We start from the raw sequence: 24427 nt of genomic DNA on the forward strand, positions 1-24427 counted from the left end.
CACCGACATTTGAATGCTATCATTTCAGCTCGCCACAGATTCAAGATTCGACCTTGGGATGGACTGATGTATTGGGCTGCTTGTTTTTCTTTTCCTTATTCTTGAAATTTGGCCCTGGCGGAACGTCCTCGAAGACTTCGAGTTGTCTTCTTGAGGGAGCGGTAATGGCAGTATTGAAAGTACCCCAAGTAAAGCCTTTTTTCCCCACACCTGGTCTTGTCTCTATCTTAGGGCTGAGTTGCCAGATTTTCTGATAAGTGCGGCGGAACCACCTTGGTGTCAGGTCCTTAAGATCGCGATCTGGGTGGTGGTGGTATGGATGGTCCGTTTTGTCCGGACCGACGTGTGCAAACTGCGAAAGCTGATTGATACGCTCGACTCTGTTGGTAGGTTGAGTGGCGTAACTCTCCCAGTTCCAGTCCAGGGTTGGTGACTTGTCTGACTTGACAACTCGTAAAGGATTCGCAGCTGTCCTCCTTTTTGGGATTTTCCACTGCTCGTCCTCCTGGGCGCCTCTTGATAGCTGACCAAGAAACTCCCATTCGCTGTTGTCGAGTGGAGGCATTACTTTGTTAGCAGCACGTTTCCAGAAGTGTGCCCTCTTAGCTTGGTAGACCCTCTCGGGGGTTGGGTTTCCCCAGATGTTGGTTTTTGGAATGTCAGGTTGAAGGCTTCTGATATCGGACTTGGGCCAAGACATGTCCGCCTCCTCTTGACGTGCTTTTTGAGATGTTTGTAGGTTTTGGAGTTTCTGAGTATCCCATTTGTGATAGAATGTAGGCTGGAGGGGCTTCGGTCCACGTCTGACCAGAATCTTCCTGGGCACTTCTTCCTTTTTGTCGTTTGGAGTGTCGACTGCGCTTTCTGCCTTGTGTTCCTCTGTCTTTTGTTTCTCCTGATAAGACTCGTCCTCGATCGCCGTTTCGGTTGGCTTTGCAACCACCTCACCGTCCGGCTTGTCTTCTTGAACACCTTTGATTGTCGCCTCCAAAGCTTCTGTGTCGCTGGGAGGCTGAGGCTTTAGAAAGTCAGATATAAGGCTTCGCCTTCGGGATCCTGTCCTTGCAAAAGCATTCATTAATAATTCTTCCATCCACTCCTTATGTCCACTATTGGCCGCCCTCAGCTTGCGCAAGACATTGGCGCCCTTGGCACGGTGCTTATCTTGTAGAGGGTCATATTTGTGGTGTTTTCTGAACTTGGAGCGAATTTGCGTGGTGATGGTAGGTCGAATCGCCGGGGGAAGATATGAAGTCTCGCGGAGGATGTTTCGATAAAGATGGCGAGGAGGCAGGAAGCTAGGGATATTCGAATTTGGACGAGGCATTGTGAGATCTCGCAATGCAAAAAGAACAACTAAATAGAGGCACGAGGCCTCGTGTGAGAGTTATAATGGAAAGTGGAAGACGCCAATGCTTGAATCTTGAAGCTTGAATTGTCTACTATAATTTTCAGTAGCTGTCTGCGGTAAAACCCCGGTCGGTTCTTTCATCTTTCATCATTTCCAAAGACAAGTGACAGTGAGGACACCAGTAACGCAGCTTTGACATCTATCTCTTTGTCAAAGAACAAATTGTTAGGCTTCTTCGAGTGTGACAGTCAAGTGTGTTGAATACTTCCGAGCAGCCATCTGCATTCGGAGTAAGATCGTGATCGAGCAAGGCTAATAATCAGCAGTGATGGAGTAAGATACCTTGCCCATAGTAACCAAAAATCTTAAACAGTAGAGAACTCCTTCGCATTGTTTTTGCTTAATTGATGAGTTGTGTGTAATCATGTAATACCTAGGCTCTATGAAGTATATCTGGTGATGATTGTGTGATGGTGAAACACATTTGGTCCAGGTTATGGCGGCCCTTGAGAAGTGGTTGCATTAGTGAGCTTGACAATTCACGCGTGGCCGTGGAATTAACGGCTATGAATATAAGTCAATGTGCTTGCACAGTTACGGCCCATCGAATGGCCTCCTCGTTCACTGGAAACAACAAAGAGCGAACGTGTGACTGTCATGGTGAGGTCGCAGGAATAGGCCAAAGTTACAAACAAAAGGTGGGTCTCATAATGATACGTTGAGGTCCTGGCTCGTGCGTTCACGGCCTTTACGCGCTCTACGCGCGAGACACGTCTGGAGCGCGATCATCCGCGAAACGGACACGTCTGGATTAATTGAACGCATCTTTTTTTTTCTGCCAAAGGTACTCGTCTCGTCCCGTTTCACGCTCGACGACAGCCGAGGGAGCGGGAACTTGCTGCAAGTGAGCACAACCGAATAAGTCACTTTGACGTGCATAAGCTCAAGTAGACTGGAGAGTACAGTACAATACTCACAGTTACCTACCTCAATTATCATGTCTCAATCAGGTGTAGAAATAATCGGCATTGGCGCCTTCTGAACCGTTACCTCCCATCACCTCCTGCTTTCATCTCTATTAAAGCATATTATTCACCTCTACTACATACAACCTTAATCGAAAGCATCAATGGTGATAATTTGAGTACCAAAGTATTCAGGTACTTAATCTTCACCGGGCCAACTGGACTATAGGCGGCTCATTTCACCAATTCCGCTAAAAGCATTGGCTCTCAGCGCTCTCCCCGCTCGTGTCTGGGGCACTATCGAGGTACCTGAGACCCTGGTCCGTCTGCATCTCACCTCACCTGCACGACTTCGCCCTGGCCCGCCCACTATCTCCAAGAAGTACTCATTTCGTCGGGTCTTTACTCCATCTCCATCTTCACTCTGCAACCACTCAGTTTTTGTGCGCACAAAACCACTGAAACTCGACCACGAGGCGCATGGGCGATCCCGGGCAACTACCTTAGCCTCATGCTGCGATTCTTTTACACCTTACGATACCAAACCAGGCCACTCCATTTCACCTATTAATTCAACCTTGTCGCGTCCCCTACTGATTCTCCGTACCTTTTCGATATCTTCTTATTGTTAGCGCTGTGATGCTATCACGCCCTTGACGAACCTCTTCGAAACTTCTTCCTAACGAGGACCTCCCTACAACTCCCCTCCAGGGGTTGATTCTCCCTTAATACGATATGCCGTCGGCATCGCAATCATCTCAACAATCTTTCAATATGAGTCAACAATCGCAATCAGGAATGGGCAACTCATTCCGAGGAGGCTACAATGGCGACCCAGATAATTCCGGTATTTATTCGGTAAGCACAACCCATACAGTCTGTCGCTATGCGATTGCTAACAATTCTGATATAGGCATCATATTCAGGCGTGGATGTATACGAAATGGAAGTCAACAATATCGCCGTGATGCGCCGTCGCAACGACTCATGGCTCAATGCCACTCAGATCCTCAAGGTCGCGGGAGTTGACAAAGGAAAACGTACTAAGATTCTTGAAAAAGAAATCCAAACAGGCGAACACGAGAAAGTCCAGGGCGGATATGGCAAGTACCAGGGCACTTGGATAAAGTTCGATCGTGGTCTGCAAGTCTGCCGCCAATACGGTGTTGAGGAGCTTCTACGACCACTCCTTACCTACGACATGGGCCAAGACGGAGGTGTCGCCGGGCGAGGTGATTTTAATACACCAACAAAAGAACAAGCAATGGCCGCACAAAGGAAGCGATTATACAACCAGAATGCAGACGGAAGAGCTAACGGCGTATCCGGTACATTTTTTAAGAATATCTCTACGACTGCGTCGCATGCCGTTGCAGCTATTAGCAAAGCTCGGTTCGACTCACCGGGTCCCAGGAGTAGTCGCAATGGTGCTTCAAGAACAGCTTCTTTCAGCCGCCAAGCGTCGATGCAAAATGGCGATGATTTCCCTAGCAACTCGCAACAAAGCTTTGCCTCCGATTATGGACAACAAGTTGATTCAGCATATTCGACTCAACAAGCCAACAACTCAGTCCAAATGGCCGAACCAGATCCCCCTCGAAAACGCCAACGCGTGACGATGACACCGGCCGAAAGCTTCAACGGATACGGGCAGAATATGGATATGTATGCAGCGACATACCCTGGGTCACCAACAGAACCTAATGAGTCTTTTATGTACACCCAGAGTGCTATCCACGATCGATCGCCGATGGAGGAGGGCAACGGACCTCTACCACCCCTGCCTTACGAGATGTCTCCAGATGTCGAAACCAAGCGTAACGTGCTTATGGGGCTATTTCTGGAAACAACGGGCACTGATCCTACAAAAAATGATACCCTTCGAGGGTTTACACCATTGGAATTGGACATGCCAATCGACCTACAGAGCCATACTGCGCTTCACTGGGCCGCAACTCTTGCTCGCATGCCTTTGCTACGTGCTCTAATTGCTTCTGGCGCTTCTCCGTCTCGCGTGAATGCATCAGGCGAAACGGCGCTTATGCGAGCATGCTTGGTGACAAATTCTCAAGACCATAACTCGTTCCCTGATCTTTTAGAGGTTCTGGGTGGAACAATAGAGGCTCGTGATCATAAGGGACGGACGGTTCTTCACCACATTGCTGTTACTAGTGCTGTCAAGGGTAGGAATGCAGCAAGTCGCTATTATCTCGAGAGCCTCCTGGAGTGGGTGGTTAGACAGGGTAGCGCACCTAACAGCCAAAATGCTCAAACAAACGGAAACGGTCCCAGCAATTCGCAAGCAGCCAGCCCCAAGATGGGCATTGCACGATTCATGAGCGAGATAGTCAATGCTCAAGACAGTGTGGGCGACACAGCCTTGAACATCGCTGCCCGTATAGGTAACCGAAGTATTATTTCTCAACTGCTGGAGGTTGGCGCCGATCCCAACATCGCAAACCGCGTTGGCCTACGACCGCTTGACTTTGGTATTGGAAGCGAGAATGCTGAGAACAAGACAAATGGCGAAGCAAACGTCGAGAACGGTGCTGTAGGCACGAATCAGCGTAGTCGAGAAAGCAGCGATGAAATAGTTGCTTGTGAGTTCCAATAATTCCCATTCCATTAAACCGTTGCTAACCATCATAGCCATTTCTCATCTTCTGTCAGAAACAGGCTCAACATTCCAGGCCGAGATGAAGGCCAAACAAGCGTCTCTCGATACCCTTCACAGCACCCTCCGTACTACATCAACACAACTTGGCGAGGCCAGACGAAGTCTCGAGCACCTAACTGCTACACTCAAGAAGCAGCAACTCGCAAAGCAAAAGGTCGCCAACCTATCACATGCCCGTGAAGCTGAGCAAGTACGCCTGATGCAAGAGCAGTCTCGAGCCTCGCAACCCAACCCCTCATCATCATGGGAAACCGAATTATCAGCTATGCTCGAGGCCGCTGACGACACGTCGGATGGAGAGTTAGGTGGCGAGGGCCTCCTCCCCTCAGCGGCAGTCCTTGAAGCTCGGGTTCGTGCTGTGAAGAAGCGATGCGAGTCAACCCGAAAGATGGTGTCAGCCCTCAAAGGACGAAGTCGCGACACCGAAGTCAAGTATCGTCGTGTGGTGGCGCTATGCACTGGCGTCCAAGAAGACGAGGTCGACGCTGTCATCGACGGTCTACTCAAGGCTGTAGAGAGCGAACAAGAAGAGCTTGAGATTAATCGTGTCAGGCGCTTCCTTGGCGGAGTAGAAGGAGTGCATTAATACCGGCACTTACTTCTCTTCTCGTTTTCCCGCAGCAGGACGCTTTGCAGTCCTCACATCCTCTAATGACTACAATTCGTGTACGATTTTGGTTTCGTTTATATAAGGTGCTTTTGATACCCACTGAGCCCGAGAAGCACCCCCCGCTCGTGGTGGATTAGATCGATGGGCGTTTATTCATCAGCTGCGGCTGGCGTACTCTTTATCCGTTTTTTGTTACTACTATCCTTGGTTTTGGTTCTTACCAGGATGCTATTTTGTCAACGAGAATCAGGTTGGACGATCGTTATACCTTGCTTTGCCTGGCGAGAGATCCAGAAGTAGAAAGAGAGAGGGAGAATAAGGGAAAGTAGTTGGCGCAGGGGTTTTTCACGAAAGGTGTATAATAATTCATGACACAAAAAGTATCAGTTCTATCGACTGTTGTAATACTCTCGCTCATTCTGCAAATTTGTGTCTTGCCTGTGATTCAAAAGATGTACACAGATCTTGACTGGTCATGCGAAGAACTCCCATCTGTCGCCCATGCTAAAACTCCAAACACCATGCAATGCCTTGCGATATATACAATGTCATAGACCTGTCACCTCTTGCCGATTCAAGGCCCAAGAATCTAAGTGACGCCGTTTCGATAGACACCCTCCCATCTTTCCTCAACGCCACCAACCTTGTTTTTCAAGTCGTTAATCTCTGCATCCAGTTCATCTACATTTCGAGACAGAGCGCTGACCTCCTCAAATCGCCTGGAACCTTGCGCAGTTTTGATCATGGATTCAACCATGAATCGCTGCTCTTCCAAGACAACTAACCGCTCTCTAAGTTCCTTTTCTTCTGTCTCGAGCTGGCTGACGACCGTACTTCCTTCGCTAGGCGCTTGCGACGACGTTTCAGTATCCGCAAGCTCCGAGTGTCGTAAACTTGACCCAGAGTGATTGTGTGAAGCGAGAAGCCGCGAGGTGGAAACGGCTGTAGAGGATGATGCGGATGAGCGTGAGCGTAGCATCTGGGGCAAGCTCTTGAGAGGGAGCATGTTTGTATGTAGGAATCCACTCGCATATGTATATATGGCCGCTTGTAGTCGCCGTTGCGTGGCGCTCTCTGTGGGAAGGTCGCGGAGGCGTTTTGCAGCGATACCATATTTTCCAAAACTGTCGACCAAGCGCTTTCGAATCTTGGCTGCTTCCTGGATCTGAGCGCGTGTCGGTGGAGGTTTGTTCAGGTCGATTTCGCCGCTTTCTTTCTTCTCTGGCTGTAAATTCAGAAGCACACGATGGAATGATGGCAGGAGTTGTTGAATGCCACGCTCGAACTGTTGTAGAGTCTCGTATGCCCGCTGATCGGCAGGTTTGTGCTGTAATGACGCTGCAAAGTCGCGCGCAGAGAATATAGTATGTTTACAATCGCGACACATCCGGATATCTATGCCAACTTGCCCGCCGTTTGTTGTCGACGGTGGTTTCTCGGTTCCCGAAAGTGATTTCGTCGCGCCATTTGTATCACTTGATACGTTTAGTCCAACTTCTGAGGAACAACCTGTCTGCGGATCGCCACAGACAACACGCCCACATATGCGACAATGGTGTCTTCTAAACGTCCAAGATCCAAATTCTTGTTGGCAAAATGGGCATTTAGAGACAGTCGCATCTTCTTCCCAAGTAACAACCGATTGCTCGATAAGCTTGCGGGCATTCTTCTGCCCTGCTAATGATGTTACTGGGCCAAGCAAAGATCCATTCGTTTGCGTGAGGTTTTCAGGGGGGTTCGCCAATAGTTTCGTGAGCTTTGTCAATCGTTTTTCAAGCCGTGAGATTTCCAGATTCTGCCGTTCGACCTTCTTCCTTCTTATTTCCACAATCGCATTGGTGTGATCCGTCAAGACACCTTGGTGATCGTTGTATCCTTCTCTTGACTTGAAGCATGTCTCGCATACTCTTGCCCAATAACCACGGACCGGCTCATGTTTCGCGCTTCGACTCAATTTCATCTGGTACATGGTGTGTTCTTCGCAGAACAGTCGTCCACAATGTCGACAGTTAATGCTTCCATTTAATGGCCCTAGACTCCTTCCACATGTCGGATCGGTGCATGAATCGTAACTAGTCGAGCGTTGCCAATGGTGTCGCGTGATGAGGTCGTCAGGATCAATAGGACCTTCGAGGGGGTTCTTTCCAGCAGCGGTTGGCATAGGGGGAGCGACAGGTACGGACTCGTTCGACTCGAATACATCCAAGCCTCGAAGCTTCTGGTTTATTAGGGAGAGGGGCTGGAATCGTTTCGCCTTGAGCACCTGCTTGTCGAACCACGTCTTTACTTCATCTTGTTCCTCTTCTGGTAGTTCTTGGTGGGTATCGTCAATGTGTCGGTTAAGTTGTAGAAGGGTCATCTATCGGCAAATGTGTCAACACCAGTTTCACTAGTCAGATATTGGCTTTCTCACCATTTCTTCATTACATATTGGACACACGAGCGCGCCTCCATCTGCCGGTCCCCCCTTCCCTTGAGCACCGACACTGATGCTATTGCCAATGTCCTGGCTTGCAAGACCTGGTGAAATACCACTTATGGGTGGTGATACTGATGACGAAACTATCGAAATGCTGCTTTCTGAAGCTGCTAATGGACTTGCAACTCGAGGCGCATTCGTAACCGGAGGGGTCGGGGGAGCAAGGCCCCTGCCGCTTCCAAGAACACGGCCGCCGCCTAGCTTGCGGCCCGACATGATGAAGTATTTCCAAAGGCAATGCCGGTTTTGAAAGGGAGAAAGAGTACGACCGCAGTTGGTCGAGCCCAATCACGCGCTGCAACGCTGTGGGAAGTATGTAGTAGAAAGTGAGATTGGTGAATTGAGGGGAGACTGGTAACCAGACCAGCCATCCATGCCATGGCCTGGCGCGCATGTCTGATAAAGAGGTACCTTGATTTGTGCCTTATAAAGGCGGTGAAAGAAGTACCGTCATAGCATGCGTCATCTTAGCCCCCAAGCAGTTAGCTCTAATTCGCTTCCTCCCGTTCCCCATTAGCGGCCTTATCGGCCATCCTTGCAGCTCGGATAAGACTCAGGTCAACCTTTGTTACCTTTACTTTACCTTACCTTCCTTTCCTTAGTCGATGGGGAAAAATGACCCCCATTCAGAAGCCGACATCAGCCCAGCCGGCGCTGGAATCCCCGGCATCTCCTCCCGCGTCTTCTACTCCGTCTTCTGACTCTTCTACTTCTGCCTCTGCTTCCACCCCAGCCACAGCAGCAATGGCAAAGACATTTCCTCCTGTGCAGCCTGGAGGCAGTTTAATTCTGGCATGGCAAATCAAGCACAAGAAGGTGCTTGTTGTCGGCGGTGGTGAGGTACGTCTGAATCATCACATGTCATGCCGAGACTCGGGCCTCTTGGCCCAGACGCCCATCGACTACGATTGTGCAGCGCTATCAAAATTTCATCGGTTCTAACAAAGCCTCATAGGTCGCTGCTGGTCGGATCCTCAACTGCCTCAATGCCGACGCCAACGTCACTGTCGTGTGCCCCAAGTCTGGCCTCAATCCTGAAGTCGCTTTCCGAGTTAGTGAAGGTCAAGTCGCGCATATCGACCGAGTATTCGAACCCGAAGACCTGGATGGCGCCAGCATGGTCCTGGTCGCCATCGACGACCCTGCCGCCTCGACCGTCATCTGGAAGCTTTGCAAGGAGCGAAAGGTCCCTGCTAATATCGCCGACGTGCCCCCAGAATGCGATTTCTATTTTGGTAGTATCCATCGCGATGGTCCCCTCCAGATTATGGTCAGCACCAATGGCAAGGGGCCAAGGTTGGCTGCTGCGATTCGGCAGTTTATTGCCAAGCAACTGCCGAAGAATGCCGGTAACGCTATCGAGACGATTGGTGAGCTTCGGCTTAGGTTAAGGAAGATGGCTCCCAAGCCTGAGGATGGACCCAAGCGCATGCTCTGGTGGGTTACTTACATCATCTGGATGTGCAAACTATGCTGACAATTGCTATCAGGATGTCAAAGGTCAGCGATACCTACAAGTGGGACGAAATGTGTGGCCTTACAGACGAAGACATGGACAACCTCCTCCTTTTCTATCCTCCTAACAAGGTCCCATCGATGGACGTTCTGCAAGCCCTCCGTGGAGGCAACGATGTTAAGAAACTTGACGTCTTTGACGGTTCCTTCGGCTTCAGCGTTGGCGCATAAATTCAATAGAGCATACAGCCAAGGAATTTCAGCAAATTGGATGGAAAGAGACGCATCAAGAGATATTGTACGATTTAGACAGTGGTTCATTTTGGTTCAGGGTGTATATACGGATTAGTTATTGTCGCTCCCACGTCGCAAAGGCGTGAGGAACGCCTTCAAAGCACTTTTGCATGGGGATGGATTTTTATGGCATTTCAACAGTTGTGGGAACGTTTGGGGAAAACCTAGTATCATTCCAAATTGCTGCAGTTAAAATTTTGAATACAACACACCATCTCCATTTTTTTTACTCTCGCCTCCCTGACACATCATGACACTAGTGCCAATTCCTTACCATGCGTAGGGATATCATAAGTTTCACTTGCTGAACATATGAGATGAGAGTGGCATGTCATGTTGGACTATTTGGGAGCAGAATTTCGTTAAATTATTTCTAAACTCTAACAAGAGGACAAACCGTCTGTTGCCTCCGTCACCCCCTTTTGTACTTTTGCTTTTTCAAGATGGCGTTTCATCTGTTCCACCTATCGCTGGTCTATTCTGTCGTAATGCGTCATAAATTGGTATCATAAAGAAACTTATTACAGCTTGAGAACAACCTGGTGGGCAGCGCTCTTCTCCTTCTCGTCGCTGAAGACATTAATGTCCCAGTCAGGCTTGTCTAGAAAGTTATTAGTCAGAGTTCAGCGATTCCTAGATGGCAGTAGATATGGACTTACAGGTCTTGGGAATGTTGAATCGCTGAGGCTTCTCGCCAAACTTGCTGAGCTCCTTGATGGCCTCCTCGTCCAGCTCAACCTCCTCGAAGTTGGAGCGGATGCGGGCGGGGGTAACAGATTTGGGAATAACGACGTGGTTGTCAAGGGTGGACCAAGCGAGGATGACTTGGGCGGGGGTGACCTCCTTACCCTTGGACTTGCTGAGGCGATCAGCAATAGCCTTGACCTCGGGGGTGTTGATGAGAAGAGGCTCGCCCCAGCTGTTGTTGCCGAAAGCAGAGTAGGCAGTAAGAAGGATACCCTTCTCCTGGAGGTACTTGACAAGCTCTGGCTGAGGAAGACGAGGGTGACGCTCAATCTGGTTCATGGCGGGGGTGACGCCAGTGTCCTTGATGATTTGCTCAAGCTGGTAAATTGTTAGAATGGGTGATGTTGGACAAGAATGAAGGAATTGAATCTTACCATCTCCTGGTTGAAGTTGGAGACACCAATGGAGCGGACCTTCTCCTTGGGCAGCTTGGTGACGGCCTCCCATGTCTGGGAGAGGGTGACCTCCTGGTCAAGAGCAGTCTTGCTATCATCACCCTCCTTCAGGGGGAAGAGCTCGTTACCGTTCTTGAAAGCAACGGGCCAGTGGATCAACCAGAGCTGTAAGAGGTCAGTCCTGTTTTAGTAGGCAGAATATTGCGACTTCAACTTACGTCGATGTACTCAAGACCGAGCTCCTCAAGGGTGTCATCAAGGGCACCAGCAACCTCCTCAGGGCGGTGCTTGTTGTTCCAAAGCTTTCCGGTGATGAAGATGTCCTCACGCTTGAGACCAGGGACCTCGCTGAGGGCCTTCTTGATGCCCTCACCAACCTCACGCTGGTTCTGGTAGATCTTGGCAAGATCGAGGTGGCGGTAGCCAGCCTTGAGGGCCTCGTAGACACCGTTACCGACCTCACCAGGGGCAGCTTGCCATGTGCCGTAACCGATCTGGGGAATCTTCCATCCGGAGTTGAGAGTGACAGTGCGACCGAAAGACATGATTGCGATTGTTTCGAGTGTGTAGTTGTAGTAGATTTTATGGTGTTGGTTTGAGAATGAAGAGAAATGGAAGAAAAGATCGGAGAGGAGGAACGTGGGGGCAGCTTTATAAGAAGTATTGAGAGCTGGGCTCCTGCCTACAAAGGTACCCAGACGTAACAATCCGGATATCCCACTGTTATCGCATGAGGTAGGCAGGACCCGGTTACAAGCAATTCTACGTTGTACATCAAGGAGAAGCCGGGTTGTGACGGAGGTTCCACCAAGACAGCTCATTTACAATGGACCTGTATTGTGGTGACTTGACTAACCAGGTACTCATGACACCAGAAGAGGCAGCTCCGAGGGCTGAAAGAAGTCAATGATTCGCTAGTCAAGCCATCGGTCGAGAAGATTCTACAAAAACACCAACAAGTGTCGTCGTACCTACCTATCAATAAACACGAGCAGCAACACGCGGGGCAATTCATGCCCCACGTTCACCCAGAATCCCATGTCTTCATGAGATCATTCGCCCCATTCATGAGCTAAAAAGCCCGCAATTTCTAGTGCGATTGCGCTCCCGCTTGTCGCAATTCACATGAGAATGATATCAGTGCTCCCTCATCTGGCCCGTGGGGAGATGAGCAAGCTTTTCGGGCCAGTTATCCCGAGCAATCTGGTCGTATTCCTTCCACTCCCAGTGTCATGATGGGAATGAGGGGATATTTGAGAAGCCATGATATCCGTTTTATGAGATAGATACTAGAGAATTCTTTACACCTGGTTGCTATTCAGCTACAAAATCTGCCATAGATTACATGATGTCGTCAATTCCTGGACCAAACTTATTGCTGTGCCTCGATACTGCATAATATTACTGCCGTGTAACCACGAACAGTTCCAAATCCGATCAAATGTAAGCAGCGAACCAATTAGTGAAAACTTCAATATCTGCTTTTCATTACAAGCTTTTACACATGTATTATTATCAAGAAGATAAACGTAGTGATTAAGACTTGTGAGAGATTAGTAATTGCCTCAACATAGAGACACTGGAGAATAAAACACCTTTTCCTAGCTTCTCCCTCAGCATTGGGATAGATCTAACCGACATCCCAAAAACTCCTGTGAGAATGCAAACATAGACCCAGGTACCAGTGTCCCCGATAACGGGGGCCTTCGTTTCTGGGTACTTTGTCCTAGTGGTCAGTCGCGACAACTCCTTATTCACGCCTCATCACTCGTAAAAGTTGGACATGCCAGATTATTACAGTCAATTGAGCTTGTTACATCAGAGATTGAAGTGGTGGAGTTATCTTCTCACTTGGAAACTTGATATGGAAAATACATCACTGACCCAAAACGAGTTGGACTTGAACAATTGAATTCTAACGCTTACAAATTTCATAAAGAACAAAACTGTCTAATAACAAACCACTTTCCAATTATTCCTGCATCGCGAACATTACAGTATCCAACACGCCACACTCCATCATCTACTGTACCTTTCCTCCACTTTCTCGAGGGTCAACCCTCGTTCTCTAATGTAGTGTCTCCAATCTCTCAAGATGGGTGGAGGCACGTTTGCGTTCTCCCCTATGCTTCCGTGAGGCTTGACAATTGTAAGACCAGTTACATCCGGGAAAGGCGGGAATCCACGCTGATAGCCGTATGTAACATGAGATCCTGATTTCGACTTTGGCTCGAATCCAATGGCATCGAGAGCCTTGGCAACGTCGTGGTATGCGATCCTTAGTTTGTTTACAGACTTATCGGAAATGATCGCGTCCAGCGTTTCCCAGCAGCGTTTCTTTAGTGGAATCCTGTAGTCATAATCTTGAACAACTGGAGGCGTTTCTTCTTCCGGTTCTGGTTCGGCCTCTTCATCAATGTCCATTGCTTGAATCAACTCCTCGACATCCTCGGGCTCGTCTTGGGCCACCGGCGGTGGCAGTACAACATCCGGGGCAACGTTCAGTTCGATCGCATCTTGCATAATCGCATCTTGTGCTGCCAATCTACGCTGCCTGGCTCCCTCTTGCTGTCTGAGCCTCCGGTCGATTGTCTTCTTCTTCTTTATCCTCTTCGTGACACAGTCTTGCATCTGGCGTTTTGAGATATCCGCCATAGTGCGGGCCAGCTTGACCTCATCAGCCACAAAGTCATACTGGTCCAATGGTCTCGAATCAATCTTCTTGGGTTTCTTCTTGGGTTTTTTCAGCTTTTCTCGGTTCTGCTTGCTCAGTTTCTGCATAGCTTCTTTGAGATCTTCCCAGATTCCTGTGTAGTGCTGAGGATTATCTGCATCGGCCTGGTCCAGGTTGTCCCATGGCTTTTCACTAGGGGAGAAAGGCCACTGGTCTGCCGTGATCCTCATATGTCCCGTCAGACGATCCAAAGCCTCTTGTGAGACCGTAAACCCATTTCCGAATCTTAGTTCATATTTGAGGTCTTTGTCCTTTCGAGCGAGAGGGAAGATGAGGCCTTTCAGGAGAGATGAGCCAAAACGCTTGATGTCACCTCTCGCTTTGCCATAGGAGTTCTCGTTGCGTTTCCCAATCTCCTGTATCTCGTTGAGAAAATCGAAGATGCGTCCAAGTCGCTTTTGGGGTACATGCGGTGTTCCAAATGCACAGCCGTCTAGAGCAAGAAGGTCATAGGAGTTTTGTTGCATGAGCGCTTCGGTGAATTGTTGGCAAAGATTGTTATCGACATTACCATCTTTTTTAACATCTCCTATCGCATGAAATAAATGCATCGCATCAGGCATATGTTCATCCATGTGATCGACAATTTCGGAGAGTATATTCAAGCCCTTGATAGTGCCTCGAACCAGGTTAGAGAACTTTTTACTTGTCTCGTCATCACTTTCGCATTCCTCGAAATATCGCAGTACTCTGGACGTTGTTTTTCGCATGCCAACAAACATCGATGACGCTCTGTTGGAAATGAAATTCTCAATGAGCTCGAGAACCATACGGGGTATTTGTGACCGTTCCTCGTTTGAAGCCTGATGTCGAAATTTGAGCTCAATGTTTGGAGCAGTGCAAAAGCTGTCAAGCAGTTTAACTGGCCTCTCATTAGCATTGGGAATGCAATAAGTGCCGCGCATGGATGGTGAGGCTGCGTGAATTGCGCTCTTGCGAAACTCGAAAACGAAAAAGGCCGCAGCTTGTCGCAATAGAGATTGGACCACTCTATGTTTTGCCAGGTACTCTTGGTCGTCGTTGTAACTGTGTTGACTTCTTCGAGTAACACGTCGCTTGCCACCTCGAATATATTCTACGCCAGACAGTCCCTTAAACTTTTCATCTTCGTAGTGTTTGAGATCTTTGAGAGCACGCCAGACCGCATCCCAGATGAAAAACTCGAAGAACGCCCTTCGAAGAACAGCCCTCATGCAATCAAGATACAGTTCATGGCGTTTAGTAATGCTTGTGTAATAGTCGTGAACATGCTGGCCTATCCTTTCGCCATCGTATCCGACGTACAGATTGCCCCAGTGGTGCTCCTTTTCTTCGATGATTGCCCTGGCAAAATAGTCCGGATCATCGAAAAGGATGCTGACATGCTGCTCTGCTTCATGTCTTTGTTGAGTGAGCATCTCCTCGTACCTGGCAAAGTTGGTACCGTCATAAGTCAGCTCGTATTGTCGTATGGCCTCTATGTCGTCCAAAGTCTCGACTTGCTTATCTCCTCTGATTGCTTCGATGACTTTTTCCGCTTCAATCTCCATGTCCAGCATTTGCTTATGTGTCAGGCTATTCAGCGGATCATCGACAGGCTTCTTCTTTGCCAGATGAAGCATTTGCTCGCAGAAATTGGTCAGGAACAGGCATGTAATAGCCTGCGATTGCATTATAAGCCATCCTCCCATGCTGTAAAACGGCTGACCAACTCTGACAAGGTGTTGCCCCAGTCCCTGCTTCAAGTGCTGGTAACGAAACAAAGGCTTCACCGGAAACCCACCCTCGTCTTCCGTTCCTTGGGTGAACTTTTGGAATTCGATTGAGCACGAAGGGTCGCAGGCTCCGGTTAAGATACGTGTAGAATTTCCCATATACATGGCATCATAGTCCTTGTAAAAAAATTCTTCGGGAAGAAATCGAGCTCGATTATGTATGAACGTGAGTAAGTTGAACGTGTTCGTCAGGTCTAACACGTTTATGTGCGGGACTAGAAAACTGGCCCTGATATTTTCCTGGAATTCTTCAACGCCCTCGTTGAACTTGAGTTTGTTCTGATCGTTTCGTAGCCTAGCAGGCTTCACCAGGCCCTCAAAGTTGCTTTCGGTGCCTCGGATAGCCTTAAGAAAGGCATCTTCGTTGCTCTTGTAGTTGGCTCCATTTCGATAAAGCGGATAATATCGTTCTCTAGCCGTGTCTTTACTATTAATCTCCGGCTGCTGGCACGTGAGATATACCAAAGAAAATACATCAAGATCGGCAGAGCGGTTCGGTGCCATGCGGCCCTTGGCGTCCAGACGAAATCCGCTTGTTAATTTACCAGGCTTTGTTGCATGTTTGGCGTTGTATTCGTCTCTAGCCGCTGCCCAGCTAATGTTTAAGAAGTGCTCGATGTCGAGAGTCTCGGCTTTTTCGTCTTTGAAATCTCCTTGTGAGAGCTTGATGATCGTATCCTGGATCGCTTTCTCGTTGCCCAGCACCAGTCGATTCAATCGTTTCCAACGTTCCCCAGCAAGATCAGTGTGGCGTGTGAATTCGCTTTCGAATTCCTTCCGCGATCTTCCTGGATCGAAGGGAGGATAGACAGAATCTAAGCCATAGCCATTGGACCCGAGGAGGAGGCGATTGCATTTCATAGGTTTGTAGCTGTCATCTTGATCTGCGCGCGGGTGATCTACCATGCCGCCCTCGTATTCGAGCCTAGGCCAGGTTGGCCAGCGCAGGTCGAGGCTCAATTTACATTTCCCAAGTCTCGCCGGATGCTTAACGTTCTCTGGCCTTCCTAAGTGGTCAGCGAAAAAACTACACCTAGGGCGAGAAGCTGTTGAGAGTGAGGGATGTTGAGGATTGCTGGTCATGATGACATGTAGGTTTCTTGTAACATGGGGAGAATAGAGGTGAATAGTATGAATTCACTGTGGCTTTGAATTAAAGAAAAGATGGGATTTCGGAGACCAAGGTTCCTTATATGTTTATACAACGAACGGTAGCTATCACCTCACAGTAGTGCCAAGCGTAGGAACTTAGCTTTCAGTGCCTTTAGCTAATGATATTGATGAGGAGTTAGAGAAGACAACAAAGAATGAGTATTGTAATCAAAAACTTGCTATTGCAAACACGTTCGAGTGTCAGTCTTTGTGTTATTTCGAGGCTTTTACACTTCTGGTGGTATATTGAGACCACCCATCCATTATTGTGCGATTGTCTTCCTATCAGCATTCGTTGTGTCAGAACCATCGAACGGTATATTCAGCTTCGATTTCTTTGTTGTCCTAACATACACGGTCCCTGTCCTTAGTCTGCATGGGCCAGAAACCGAAGAAAGAGACATCGGGCTCATCTTGAATCTTCTTTGTTCAAAGGTGATGGTGGCCATGGCTGCATGACCAACTATTTAGCGCTGCTAGAAGTACAAGGAACTTCTTCAAATCGGATCACTGAAAGGCCCAATGCTTGTCTTCAATCTTTGTGTACGTGACGTTGGGTACTCTCCTTTCACAAAGTAGTAGTGGATTCGACGAAACTCGTTGAGATGGGAGTTCCCGTCCACATATAGCTATGTTCTGCAAGAAACTCGAGCAACGAGCGCATTTGAACCATCAATTTGTCTGGTACATCGCTCTGTTTGGCTTTTCTACCATTCCATTATCTCAAACATTGGGGATTGTTCGAGATGCAATATTGTGACAATCGCAGTTCAAGATTATGGCATTGTTGAAATGCTTAATTTGGTTCTTTCCAATCGCTCAGATTACCTACTAGTTGACAGATGGAATACCGGCCTCCTTCCAGAAAAGTTTGAGACTTGTAAATAGGTAGGTATTTACAAATGTTCACTTTTTTCCGGCGCTTAGTCATCATTTCTTTAACCAAGGTGAAACACCTTGGAATCGTACCTGTCTGAGCCCATTAGTGGGATATTTTCTCATTCAAATTTCAAGAGTAACTTCGCAGTCTCGACTTTTACAATTTATCCCCCTCCCAAGGTATGGATTTGACTTGACTGGTTGCTTGTTAAGTTTTGTACTCAGTCACGTGCAGACGCGTTCACCTTTAACGCGCCATCTCCATGGAAGTCACAGGTACTGATCCCTAACGTGGTGAGTAAGGAACTCGAGCCGCCAACAACAACTGCGTTGCGTATTAGGAATCGGACAAAAATCACCACATTTGCTTGCTATAATGGCCCGCCTCAGTACTCAAGGTCCCGATGCTTCTCAAGTTCAGCAATCACCAACACAATCGCTTAATACCGCTTCTGATAACACCAACGAAGAATCAACACCTCCCTTCTTCAACACTACTTTCTCAACCCATCGTGTCTCGCCTCTCCATGTTGGTGAAAGGAGACCCACAGGGCAGCGACTCGAGGTTATCGCCAGCCGCCTGCGCGACACCCTTGTTGGCGATGTAGTTCGTGGCATTCAGCTCAGATTGGAAGCAACAGATACAGCCGTCGGGCAAGTCGGATCTCTAAAGGGAGTGCGAATTGAGTGGTTCCGAGCGGGTACTCTCTTAGGAGGGGAAGGTATTGGAGGTGACCTTGAAGTTCCACGCGGCGACCAGAGCAACCTTCCAGACGATCAGAAGCAAGGACTATGGATCAGCATTGAGCACGAAAATGCTGCATATGCGGCTATCCTTTTACCTGGACTTACTGATACCTCAACATCACGGCAAGAGACGGATAAGAACAGGTTTCTTCATCTGCCACTTTTGTTGATGCGTATGCCTCAGCAACTAAAGAGCGTCGTGGCGGACTGGCTGGCTGTCTCTTTCGATTGCCGCGTTAGTCGAGTCGCATTAGGAACAAAGACAATACTTGGTATTTGGGAGAGTTGGATCGCGAGCAACGGTATCGATAATCGAGGAAGCGATCTCACTGTGACTCTTGCGTTTAATGCCCCTGTACCCGACAACATCAGCCCAACAACCATCCCCACAGATCAACCTCACAATGAAAAGATCGCTACCCTAGGGCTTCGTTCAATCGATATCACCATTTCTGCTCAAGACCTTCAGCGCTTCGTGCGAGCTGGTGAAAAGAACATTGCCATCGGTGGGGCCACTTGGAAAGGAGACCCCCGCGAACGTCGCAGACTTGCTGGAGGTAACGTGGATGACGGATGGGCGTGGCGAGAGAAAACTTCTTCTGAGACGTCACCCTTCACTAACGCTCTGTCAAACTATTTGCATCATCATCTTGCACTAAAACTCTTTCACCCAAGTGTCCGTGTCACTCAAATAGCTTGTTCTGGGTTCGTGCTCAGTCAAGGTCGAGTCAAGATTTTAATCCCTAGCGAGATCAATCCTAACCTCTCCCGCGCTGCTTGGTCATTCGTGACGCAACTTGGACAAAGAGTTAGGGGTGACCAGCCGCCGCAGGTGTTTCCGACACAGTTTGGTGGTTGAACAGCAACGATGTGTTAGTCCCCTACGAAAGACTTGGCACCGCCTTTATGATATTGGCCGATGCGCCAGGAACCCGTTCTTTGTCCGTGACCACACCATTTTTTGGCCAGGGGAATCGTCGTTTGATGAGTCGCAAGGCAGCGAATCAAGAACAAACAGCAGAGCACCGATATACCACCGATCCGGGTAGACGTCTGTGTTACGTTTTGTTGCGCAGAAAGCTTTGGAAGATGTAACAGTCTTGTGCTTGTGGCCGCAAACGATGTGGTTTCACTTCAAAAATCTGATCACGAGTGCAATGCCGTCTAGAGCAAATCTGTTGTCGAGCTTGAACTTCACTTTCTTGTTGGAATTTCTCAACGTGGGTCTTTGGCACAGCATCCCAGTCCGCAGTAGTGCCTGGGTCATCCAACACATCTTGCTGCTTGATAGTCTTGCACTTTTAGCCCCCAGAGAGGGCTACGGGATTCATCTAGTCATTATCTCGCCCTCAATCTTCTGCTGTCAGCAATCCTTAAGCCTAGTGGAAAATGGTACGCTGATCAGAACTGAATTGGTGGGAGGGGCGAAATACTGCAATCTGTCTGTGATGGCAAGACAACAAGTCACAACTAAAGACCTAGCATTTTCTGTTCCGGAAACAAAGCTCTCCGTACTAGTAAAACGTGCAGCAACAGAGTACCAATGTCTTCCTTGACTGCTTTGAGCCAAATTAAAATATTGGGTCATCACAGGGCTGTGCTGTTCTGTGAAGGGTGGATGGAGATGACGGTCGAGACTGGTCACTTGGAATACCTTCTGCATGTCGTCGATCGTCCATTTGGTTCACCAGAAAACAGGAAGTCAAGAAATATGTTGAGCCCCGGGTAGCTCAATGAGCACTTATCACGATAAACGGCTCAACTCGTGGCTTGCCGCGGGTTCATGTTGTTGACGACAAACGAATTTAAATCAAGTGTTTGGACATGCGGTGTAAGATTGATGACCAGGCTGCGACACCATTAGACCACACCACAAGGAGATCCCTGTCTCCATATAAGGCTCGGAATAAAGGTGAAAATAGAGCTGACGCCAAGATCTTAACCAGATATGCCGCAGACGATTACCGTCACATACTATGATAAATAAATAAAATGTGTCAGCCTCTGCCACATCATCAAATTTACTTGAGCCTCCACATTCGATTTTGCAGGGACTTTGGGATTACAGACATGATCCTAAGCTGACATGGTTCATCACAGACGTGGGAAACTCTTTTGTCACAATGAGAACAAAGAAATGTACCAGGTTTTACGACTAGACGGTGTTATCTACAACTGACACCTGTTGTTACCCCGGTTTGTGTGGAACGACACCATGATCCAAGCTTTATAGCGTCCAAGTGGCTGGCATGATTGTCTTTGTCTTCAGAGTGCGACACGCAATACCCAATTTCCTATCTTTGGATCCTCTTTCTTTATGGCGCAATGATCAAAAGCCTTGCAAGCTAATTTTGTTTGTCCATTAATTATTTGTCAGACAAGCTGGACACGAGAAGGATCACCACGCAATCAGTATGGTACGGGTGTAAGCATGCACGTGTGAGACAAAGCTGCGCTACCTGCTGTTGCCATCGCCACAGTTTCTGACAGCCTGAGTCGATACGTATACACTGTAGTGCATTGGTACTAATGCTGATGCTGATGCGGTTCGCGGCTGTGTCAATACTTTGAAGGAATATCTCCCAGCTTGGGTGAAGAAGGCGCAGAACTACCAAGTCGACTCGGACCCCATCCAACGCCACCCATGCCCAGACTCCAGGGTGCACACTTCCCGTGCAGGTCAGGATTTAGGAATGGGGAGTGGGCTACTTTGCTTAAGTCAAGGCTGGACCGTCCACTTGTTGAGTGAAAGAAAGAGAAAACCCCGTGCTCGCTGGCTTTCTGGGACACTGCTGTTCTCTTACTCGATCTCATTCTCGTCGTCATCCTCCTTGTTTCTCTCTTGCATAGAGAATCAACTGATTGACTGTCTCAACAAACATCAACGCCTCTCCGAGGAGCAAACATCGAGTTAAGAGTTCAATATGTCTGAAGCTCGCAAACACTGGGGTCTCTCTTGTACCAACGGAGGACAGTTCTACATCTGCGAGGATGACGATACCCAATTCGTAGGCTGCTGTGTCAACGACCCTTGCGGGAAGAACAACGGCACCTGTCCAGATGGCGATTTGCGCGCCACGACTTTCGACTCTGACAGTTACTCCGATCTTCCATCACAAGACTGTGACAACTCTCAAGGCGTCGACAACTGGTACACATGTGCTTTTACCAATCCTCCTTTCCTTGGATGCTGCAGTCAGAATGCTTGCGCGTCGGGTTGCCCAAGAGACAGACTAGTCCCGGCTAAACTGTCCGAGATTGAGAATAACAGACTGGATTTCCTTCATCCCAGGAGTGAAAAGACTACGAGTAGCGCTTCCGAGACGGCTTCTGCCACGGCTTCAAGTACATCTGCTGCTAATGCGGACGATGATGAAGGCTTGAGCACAGGAGCTACCGCCGGTATCGCTGTGGGCGCTTCCGTTGGTGGATTATTCGTACTGGCTATGTTGGCTTGGCTATTCTGGTTGAGGCCCCGACAGAAGAAGAAGAGCGAAAGGGCGCTTCAAGCAGCTTCAACTGCACCGGCACTTGGTCCAGCAGGAAGTGATCATCCACAATCACCCATGAGTGGTCCCATCCACCAAGGCACATTCGCTACTCATTCTCCGATGAGTGGCTACCAACGTAAGCATGCCTGTACACGTGTTGCGTGACAGTATACTAACTGATTCCAGAATCATTCAACTCAACACCCACCGTTATGAACCCGCATCATAGCGGTATCTCATCAAACGATCAGTTCCAGAAATACTCTCCTCAATTCTCTCAGTCCGAAAGACCTCAATCCTACGCGCAATTCTCAGACCACGGGAGCTATGCAAACAGTCCTGGCCTCCCGCCGTATCAGCAACCGTACCAGCAACAGCACATGGTGCCTGTTCAGGAAATGGACGGGACTACAACGGTTCGTCAAGAGATGAGCGCTGGTCCGGAGCACCACATGCAGCGCAATCCAAGTATTGGTCCCGAGATATTGAACGTACAACAGCCACAGCAGGAGTCGAAATGAGATATGCGTGGTGAATGGGTTGAAGATAGATGCAAATTTGGATAGTAACTAATTCATAGTGTCAAGATATTTCTGAGGGGCACAGTTGTTCATTGGGAGGTGTTGTTGAGCTGTACAAATTGTTAGTGGTTGTACATTGCGACATTCATTCAGTGAGCGTTTGTTTAGGGCCAGTTGTTTTCGGTATATCTACCTATTTCATAGATAATTCATAAAGATTAAATTTGAGACACGCCCATCTACCTGGTCATAAAATGTCTACTCGCCATCTTCCGTCCTTGTGCGCGAGACTCTCTTCCGGTGTTCGTCAATCGTCATTGTTGATAAGGAAATGTGCAAGTTATGACGAGGAGGATGTTTCACAAAACAGCTTGGAAGACTGTGGTAGTTGCTTTTACGGAGAGACACGCTCGCTCGGATGCTGGATAGGTGTTTTACGCATACTTTGACGCTTCACAAAGCAAGCAATGTTGGACAAGACGAGGCTGAGATCGAGATGTCGAACTCCTGACCTAGTACTTGGAAGTCGTAAATAAACACTCACACTCCACCATGATCAAGGCGTTAAATGGTTGAGTTATTATTGCTGTGGCACCCCAGAATTATGCATGACTGGCTATGTCATCCCGAGCTCCATACTGGCGCAGATCCAACCACACAGAGCCAAACACTGGACACCCACAACCCCCTCCTTGACGATTGCCCAGACTTCAAGAGCATGGAAATGTCCCTGTTTCGATGGGACATGACATAACCGCAAAAGGGAAAACGTCATGGGCATGTTAATGGTTTAAGATGTGTATAAAGAGGGAATGTTTTCTGGATGGGATAGATAATCAGTATCAGTTTTTGAGATAAATCATCACATTATTATTACTTACTAAGCTCATCACCAAAAACAACACCGCAATAATGGACTCTGCTGGAAACCGATCTGTCCTGTCCAATGACATGCAGGAGCTTCGCACCGGAAAAGAGGAGATCTCCAACAAGATTCAAGGCCACAAGGCGAACCTGTCCAACCCCAGTATGTACTCTACTCTACCCCAGGTTGCAGTCTCAATGACTGACAGAAACAAACAGACACAAGCGAAGCTAGCAAGGAGAATAGCAAGAAGGAGATCGATGCTCTCGGCGGAGACGTCAACCACTACGGCCAGGAGAGCGACCCTCGAAGCAAGAGCGCCGCGGAGAACCTCGAGGGCAGCCGAGCTGCTTAAGTAATCTGATTAGTTGTTATGATATCCACAAAATAATAATAATACTTGTTAAACTTTTAACATTCTTTGCTTTGTATGATGAACTTCAGTCTCCATGTCCGCTACGTACTTTGTACTTGTATTTGTGATGATATTCCCGGATCCGGATCTCGGATCCGAAGGTTCATGCGGTCAAGCGGAGATTTGGGTTTGGACCAGGTTTCACTGCTGCAGGTATTAAAAATATGATGACTTCTTACACTGCATCATTTGTGTAATAACTCTGATTACTATTGACTATCATTTCCTTGTGGTCGTTATTATCAAGAACCCCCAAGCCTCTCAGTCACAGCTACAGCCACAGTATTTGTTCATTGTCCTTTCGACGCGAGTAATTAATTCCAAGGCGCGCTAGGCATCTCTTTTCCATTTCCACAAAGCTTGGGCTTGACAAAGTGACATTTTGCTTGAGGCGTTTGTATGGTAGGGCGGGTGTTTCATTGCTCAATGAAACGTGTGCTTGCAGTATTGGGCATAGCATATCGGCAAAGACGGAAGATCGGCACAGAATGTTGTGTATGCTAACTTTGACGGGTCCGTCAAGTGATGGAGATCTTATGATGGGCAGTTTTGTTTTGTTTTGTTTTGTTATGTGTTGTGGTGTGGTGTTCTTTTTTTGTTGTCTGTCAATTGTTTAAAGGCATCTTCCTTGACAGCACGGATTGTCTATGACAAACATATTTATATCAGCCAATAATTATCCAGGAATGTCTCATTTCTTGGCATAATGAAAAAATTAAGAGCCAGTGACAGATTCTGCGGTCTATTCCCGTTGCATAACCGGGTGACCCCGTCGGGAGCCGTCGATCAAGAGAAACTTGAAGACAGTTTTGACAGATTCAGGACGAGTCACTGTATGAAGATTGTACCTGCTAGAATATAAAACACTTGTCTAATTCTCTACCGTAGGGGAAATG

At 48.1% G+C, this 24427-nt stretch overlaps 9 protein-coding genes across 9 annotated transcripts; 5 read left to right on the forward strand and 4 right to left on the reverse strand.

Moving 5' to 3' along the window:
* Positions 1 to 40: 40 nt before the first annotated feature.
* FSST1_007337 (LYR motif-containing protein) lies at positions 41 to 1327 on the reverse strand (the record flags this gene model as incomplete). The annotated part of the gene is made up of 1 exon (XM_083224110.1): positions 41 to 1327. The coding sequence occupies one exon, from the start codon at positions 1325 to 1327 to the stop codon at positions 41 to 43; it is 1287 nt and encodes a 428-aa protein (XP_083083298.1).
* A 1724-nt stretch (positions 1328 to 3051) lies between these two features.
* On the forward strand, positions 3052 to 5579 carry FSST1_007338 (MBP1 family protein; the record flags this gene model as incomplete). The annotated part of the gene is made up of 3 exons (XM_083224111.1): positions 3052 to 3174; positions 3230 to 4916; positions 4966 to 5579. 3 exons carry the CDS (start codon positions 3052 to 3054, stop codon positions 5577 to 5579), a joined length of 2424 nt encoding a protein of 807 aa, XP_083083299.1.
* A 613-nt stretch (positions 5580 to 6192) lies between these two features.
* FSST1_007339 (FYVE zinc finger-domain-containing protein) lies at positions 6193 to 8298 on the reverse strand (the record flags this gene model as incomplete). The annotated part of the gene is made up of 2 exons (XM_083224112.1): positions 6193 to 7962; positions 8017 to 8298. The coding sequence occupies 2 exons, from the start codon at positions 8296 to 8298 to the stop codon at positions 6193 to 6195; spliced, it is 2052 nt and encodes a 683-aa protein (XP_083083300.1).
* A 399-nt stretch (positions 8299 to 8697) lies between these two features.
* FSST1_007340 (bifunctional precorrin-2 dehydrogenase/sirohydrochlorin ferrochelatase MET8) lies at positions 8698 to 9768 on the forward strand (the record flags this gene model as incomplete). The annotated part of the gene is made up of 3 exons (XM_083224113.1): positions 8698 to 8922; positions 9038 to 9519; positions 9573 to 9768. 3 exons carry the CDS (start codon positions 8698 to 8700, stop codon positions 9766 to 9768), a joined length of 903 nt encoding a protein of 300 aa, XP_083083301.1.
* Positions 9769 to 10352: 584 nt separating this feature from the next.
* FSST1_007341 (NADP-dependent oxidoreductase domain-containing protein) lies at positions 10353 to 11518 on the reverse strand (the record flags this gene model as incomplete). Its single annotated transcript, XM_083224114.1, has 4 exons — positions 10353 to 10432; positions 10491 to 10896; positions 10953 to 11138; positions 11192 to 11518. The coding sequence occupies 4 exons, from the start codon at positions 11516 to 11518 to the stop codon at positions 10353 to 10355; spliced, it is 999 nt and encodes a 332-aa protein (XP_083083302.1).
* A 1474-nt stretch (positions 11519 to 12992) lies between these two features.
* FSST1_007342 (uncharacterized protein) lies at positions 12993 to 16544 on the reverse strand (the record flags this gene model as incomplete). The annotated part of the gene is made up of 1 exon (XM_083224115.1): positions 12993 to 16544. One exon carries the CDS (start codon positions 16542 to 16544, stop codon positions 12993 to 12995), a length of 3552 nt encoding a protein of 1183 aa, XP_083083303.1.
* Positions 16545 to 17868: 1324 nt separating this feature from the next.
* On the forward strand, positions 17869 to 19098 carry FSST1_007343 (kinetochore complex Sim4 subunit Fta1-domain-containing protein; the record flags this gene model as incomplete). The annotated part of the gene is made up of 1 exon (XM_083224117.1): positions 17869 to 19098. The coding sequence occupies one exon, from the start codon at positions 17869 to 17871 to the stop codon at positions 19096 to 19098; it is 1230 nt and encodes a 409-aa protein (XP_083083304.1).
* A 2065-nt stretch (positions 19099 to 21163) lies between these two features.
* On the forward strand, positions 21164 to 22251 carry FSST1_007344 (uncharacterized protein; the record flags this gene model as incomplete). The annotated part of the gene is made up of 2 exons (XM_083224118.1): positions 21164 to 21866; positions 21917 to 22251. 2 exons carry the CDS (start codon positions 21164 to 21166, stop codon positions 22249 to 22251), a joined length of 1038 nt encoding a protein of 345 aa, XP_083083305.1.
* A 912-nt stretch (positions 22252 to 23163) lies between these two features.
* FSST1_007345 (Con-6 family protein) lies at positions 23164 to 23471 on the forward strand (the record flags this gene model as incomplete). The annotated part of the gene is made up of 2 exons (XM_083224119.1): positions 23164 to 23278; positions 23335 to 23471. 2 exons carry the CDS (start codon positions 23164 to 23166, stop codon positions 23469 to 23471), a joined length of 252 nt encoding a protein of 83 aa, XP_083083306.1.
* Positions 23472 to 24427: the final 956 nt, after the last annotated feature.

Source organism: Fusarium sambucinum, chromosome II, assembly GCF_050947815.1.
Source record: "Fusarium sambucinum isolate potato_lamoka chromosome II, whole genome shotgun sequence".
NCBI classification, from domain to species: domain Eukaryota; kingdom Fungi; phylum Ascomycota; class Sordariomycetes; order Hypocreales; family Nectriaceae; genus Fusarium; species Fusarium sambucinum.